This window comes from Puccinia triticina, chromosome 8A (assembly GCF_026914185.1).
Source record: "Puccinia triticina chromosome 8A, complete sequence".
NCBI classification, from domain to species: Eukaryota; Fungi; Basidiomycota; class Pucciniomycetes; order Pucciniales; family Pucciniaceae; genus Puccinia; species Puccinia triticina.
This window is the reverse complement of record NC_070565.1, coordinates 5,005,648-5,011,353: the sequence shown is the minus strand read 5'-3', so window position 1 is coordinate 5,011,353 and position 5,706 is coordinate 5,005,648. Positions and strand designations below refer to the sequence as shown.

Sequence of the window (5,706 nt, the reverse complement as noted above, 5' to 3'; positions counted from 1 at the left end):
ATATTTCCCTAAAGAAGGCCGGTATCATCTAGAATTGAGCCAAAAAAGGATGAAAGTAGGGTGAAAATATGAGTAAAGTCAAGCTTGGAGGTGTGTGGTCCCAGATTTCAGATAGACATCCTGGCTTCTTAAATATATAAGCTTGTGAGTTGTTTTTGTGTTTGTTTGTTTTCCAATGTCTCCTTGCACATGCATGTGAGTTTTTTTCCACTTTGCCAATGTCACCTTTGTGTACGCGCACATTAGGGTGACAGATCACTGGAGGGGCCTTTCATATCTCCATTCCAAGTAAACACTGGTCAGAAAGCCATGAAAGCCCCCGCAGGTCACATACAAGACCCACCAAGGTAAGATTGGCAAGTTTTAATGAAGTGATAGGATTGGTTGGTTCAAGATGAACTTGTTGATGACACCGTATAGAGAGTTGTTATTGCTAATATAAAGGTTGTCAAACATATTTAAGGTTTTTATGTATGTGTAAGAGTTGTTGATGTTATGCATGTTTGGGTGTACTGTAATGGGTGAGTAGTGAACTTGTTCTATTACGGGTATGTAAGAGTTGAGAGTGAGTTCAGTGGTTGTTTGCAAATATAAGGGTTGTGGTGATGGTGAGGGTGGTATGTAAATAACTGGTGAGTACTGAGCTGAGCAAAAGACAACTGAGGGAGGGGGGGGGGGGGGGGGTAGAGAGCTACTTCTATAGACAAATGTGAGGGAATTTAGCTACAAGGAAGCCCCTGTACAAGGGATTTTAGCTGCAGGAGAAGTTGAAATTTGAATGAGTGAATGTGGCATGAGATGCAGAAGGTACAAACATCTGAATGAGTGACTATGATTGGTCAGAACATGAGGGATTTAATGTGGTACTTCTATGATGTCACCTGCAGCTGTCAGTTGTGAAAATCCACTAATTGACAATTTATGTATATACTATGCAGTGTAAATGAGTGTGTGTAGCGGCAACGGTGGGTAGTTACTTTACTTTACAATATCTGCGGGATTTTTGTAAAGTAACTACCTGCCGTTACTTTTTGCACCGTTATTGTTAGCAGTAACACGCGAACAGCGGCATCACACGTAACATAACGGGCCTCTTTTTTTGAGGCCGTTACCAGTAAAGTAACGCTTTATCCAGCGGATAACGCGTTATTGAGCAATAAAAGGCCAAATTGGCCCTATTTTGGCCTATTATTGCTTGCTATCTTGCCCAATATCTGTCGCTGCAAGCTCAGATATAGTAACGGCTGTTGCAAAAAAAAAAAACTCTTGGTGTGATATCAATATTGCATTGCTGTTACTGGTAACAATAACAATAACGGCCAAAAAACGTTACATTATTGTTATGTTACGCGTTACTGTAGCAATAACTACCCAACCTTGCTAGCAGTCCTGAAGCTGGGTTGTGTATGTAAATGTGGAGTTGTGTATGTAAATCTGAGGCTGTAATAGCAGGTTGGATGTATATGTAGCTTGCACACATCATGACTTCTATTCCTGTAGAGTCCTTTCCTTGCGCCATAGTTTGTGGTTCCTGATGAGTAATATGTAAAAGCAAAGAAAATAAAGAAATTTTTATCTCTTATAGTGGCACCTTTTAGATTACCACACCAGGGATAGGGATAGCTAAGGTGGTAAACTTAACTAATCCAAAGTTTATCTACCACATATGCATGTAAACAATCCTGTACATACATGCATTACTGAAGCTAAACCTTGTATTTAGAGCCAAACTTAACCCAAGGCCCTCGCTGCTGCGGGCGTGTGTCTCGCAAAGCAAGCCTCCGACAGCCCTCGGCAGGAGGGACTTGCGCCCTATCGCCCCTTTTTGCGGGGGCTAGATTCTAAATTTAGGTGGCAGGAATTTTCAACCCTCTATAATTCCTTGCTTCCTTAACTTTATTTGCAATAAAATTGCTTAGGTTGAAGACTAGCTTGTGCCTGTCAAACCTAGAGAATTTGGGTAACTTCTCAACATTCCTTCCAGTCCAAAAAAAACCTTTAAAAACACTCAAAATATGGATTTTGCTTGGAGAGGGTCTGTGTTCCCCAACTCAGCCTCCACAGTTTGCTCTTCACCAGCACACAGAGGGGATCATGGGAGGTAAAAAAATGTGTATGCTTTTCTGCAGCATGTTCCGACAACATTGAGATAATCAAATTGGAGTGGATGTGGTAGGTGAGCTGTAGAAAAAATAAACTAGCTACCTTGAAAATCCATTCTTTGTGCGCGAGTTCGGGGAGCTAAGGGGTAAGTCCCTCCTGAAAGAGGCTCGCTTCGCGAGTCCCCCAAAGTCTTGAGGGACTTTGTTAAGTTCAATTTGGAGCATAAAAAAGCCCCCCAGTGAGGCAGCCCCGCAGGGTCTCTGTCTCACAGAGAGGCTTTGTTGGGTTTTTTACTTCCTTCTGCCTCAAGATCCTGTTCTATCCTCATTGGAAAAACTTCCCAAGATCCACTAAGTCAAACACTTTATATGATCGCTCACACTCAGTTCTGTCTCTTGTTCTTGGTCATGTGCTTATCTTACTAATTCATGTAGACATTTATCCTTGATTAGAAAAGTCTGTCTCTTTCCACTGGTCATTGACTTATATTGTAGTGTGCGCGTTCTCTGCTGGTGACATTAGTGGTACCCTGTGAAACCTTCCCTTGTTCCAGAACTACACCACGGGTGCAAAAAAATATTTTGAAAACCAATTTCAATGGTTCTCAAAATATTCCCAATACACTATGTGTTGGAAGTCCTGAGGAACGAGTCGGACTAACCGGTTTCAGATATTTTTGAAATATTCTTGGAACTGCCTCAGGCGGTCCTGAAAATATCTCAAAATCCCTCTTGGTTGGAGAAATATTCTGCCAACCACTTCAAATGGTTTTCCAAACCAATTTGGTCCGGCCATTAGTGTCTAAAACCGTTTTGGTTGCCAAATCTGTTTGGATAACCACAATTGGTCGGCCAAATGGTTTTGATAACAATTTTGGCATGCCAATTGGTTTGGATAACCAGAAATCGTTCGCCAAATGGTTCTAAGAACCATTTTGGTCAGCCGATCTGTTTGGATAACAATTTTGGCGGGCCGATTGGTTTGGATAACAAGAAATTGTTGGACAAATGGTTCTAAGAACCATTTTGGTTGGTCAATCTGTTTGGATAACCAGAATGGGTTGGTTGAATGGTTTCAAGAACCATTTTGGTAGCTAGAAATATTCCTCCAACCATCATCGGTTAGAGAGAATATTTGTGTAATCAAGTTTAGTTTGGAAAAATGTTTACTGAAACATTTTTTGTTGGCAGAATGGTTTGAAAGAAGGTAGATCATTGGATTGTCTCTTTTACTAGGTGCAATGGTTTATAACGGGTACATCAGTAATAGCTGTGGTATTTTTTTATCAAGTACATTGAGTAGCAAGCAGTGCAAGCATTAAACATCGAGCTCCAAGCGGTAAAACACAAGAAGCAGAAAAAAGCTAATAATGCAGCCCTAAAGTAGTGGAAGCCGCGGAAGTAACGGTAAAGAGCAAGGTAAAGAACAGACAGTATTGCATAAGAGACACTCCTCAGCTCGTTCCATCCCACAGGGCCCAATCCTTCTTGTAGATAAGTATGGAGATGCTTATTCAAAAGATTGCTTCTGACCAGGGAAGATCAAGCAATCGGCATCTGTCAGCACGCGGGGGGTGGGAGGCTTACACTAGGCGATGGAGTACACGGGCAGGTCAAAGACTTTCTGGTAGACGTACAGCAGGCTGCGGTAGGCAAACAGGTCTCTACAAAAAAGGAAGTGTGCGTGGGGTGGAGGGGGGTTGGAGGGGCTGACAGCTCAAGCTGGATGGGGATGTTGGGCCGCTGGACCTTGACGGCGACGGGTGTTGCGGAGCCCTTGAGGGTAGCGCGATGGACCTGGGCAAAGGATCCGCAGGCAATGGGGGGTCAAAGGTCTCGAAGTGGTGGTCAATGCCCCCGGGGAGCTCCTGGCTGCAGACCTGGCGGACGTGGCGGAAGGGCATTGGCCGGGCGGCATCAAAGATGCTTGCAAGGGACTGGGTGTACACGGGGGGCGGCCTGGATGACAATGGCCTGGCCCAGCTTGATGCACAGCCCGCCGTTGCGCTCACAGCAGTCGGCGAGCCGCTTGGACACCCGGGCATGCAGCTCGTCGGCCGGCCGGTCGGGGCTGAAGTTGAGCTTGTAGTCGACAATTGTCAGGCCCCTGTCAGGAAAAGAAGTCAGTGTCCTACTCAGATCGGAGACACCACAAGTGAAAACGGGTCCCAAAGATTAACCAATCTAAATGGGACGGAAACCAAGAGAGAAGGGGTCTTCAATTAGCGGAAGTCAAGTTGAGGGAGTTGCTTGGTAGGTGGAGAGGAGGGACAAAGCTATGAAGTGTTCGAGATGGAAGCAACTGGGGGGATATTTGCAAGTCTCCGGTCGGACATAAACATTGGTATAACTTTAAGTGAGTGCGTGGCGCGCAGCCTGCCCACGCACTTAAGGATGGTTCCAAGAAATATTTCTGAGAACTTTCATTGGTTCTGGGAACCGCTCCAGCAACACTTTTGGTTTTGATAACCTTTGCACCAACCATTTTGGTTTCCAGAACCAATCCCACAACATCTGGGAAAAAGTTACAAGATTGGTTCTGAAAACCAAGCTTCTGTGGGGACAGTGTTCATTCTCTCACAGAATGGTTTTTGGAACCATTTTGGTAACTAAATTGGTTCCTGAACCAAATTCAGACCAATTTTGTTCCAAAAACCACTCTTCAACCAATTTGGTCTTCAGAACCACCTTGAAAACTTTTAGTTCACCCGTGGTGTAGAGATGGGCGCACGGAACCCGTTGCGGGTATCCGCTATCCGCTGGCGGGTACCCGCTGGAGGCCCTCGGGTACCCGCCAGCGGATGCGGATGTCTGAGATTCCGGCAGAATCCAGTGGGTACCCGTGTATTCCGGCGGGTATCCGCTCTCCCTAGGGTATGGGAGCTGCAGCTGTTGGCAGCCATAAAGCTGTTCTATGTTGCTGTCAGTTGGGGGGAGTCCCTCCCGGTCGACAGCAACATACAATAGTTGACCGGGATGAGTCCTTCCCGGTCGCCAGGCATATCGACCAGTTGACCGGGAGGAGTCCCTCCTGGTTGACAACTAGACATACCGGTTGACCGGGAGGGACGACTGTACACACCAGTCAACCGGGAGGAATCCCTCCCGGTCAACAACTATACACACCAGTCAACCGGGGAGAATCCCTCCCGGTTGACAAGTAGACATACCAGTCGACCGGGAGGTATTCCTCCCGGTCAACGACTATACACACCAGTCAACCGGGAGGAATCACTCCCAGTCGACAGTCATAACAAGCAGTCCACTGGGAGGAGTCCCTCCCCATATTGAGGAGTTGACCGGGATGAGTCCCTCCCCATATCAAGGAGTTGACCGGGAGGAGTCCCTCCCGGTCAACAGCCATATCAAGCAGTCGAGCAGGAGGCGTCCCTCCTGGACAACAGCATTATGCAGCAGTTGAACAAGAGAAGTCCCCCCCGGTCGACAGCCAGGAGAAGTGCCTCCCGGTTGACTGACATATGCAGCAGTCAACCAGTAAGCAAATTTTGAGGGGCGGGTATCGGAAGATACTTGCGCAGGTATCCGCCCAGGCGCGCGGGTACCCGCTGTCGGATGCGGATGCCAGGAAATGGCTAAAATCAGC

General features: G+C 46.4%; 1 protein-coding gene across 1 annotated transcript; it reads right to left on the bottom strand.

Annotated features, from left to right (window-relative positions):
- Positions 1 to 3,690: 3,690 nt before the first annotated feature.
- PtA15_8A524 (uncharacterized protein) lies at positions 3,691 to 4,147 on the bottom strand (the record flags this gene model as incomplete). Its single annotated transcript, XM_053171963.1, has 3 exons — positions 3,691 to 3,745; positions 3,817 to 3,899; positions 3,983 to 4,147. The coding sequence occupies 3 exons, from the start codon at positions 4,145 to 4,147 to the stop codon at positions 3,691 to 3,693; spliced, it is 303 nt and encodes a 100-aa protein (XP_053023174.1).
- Between the last annotated feature and the right edge of the window lie 1,559 nt (positions 4,148 to 5,706).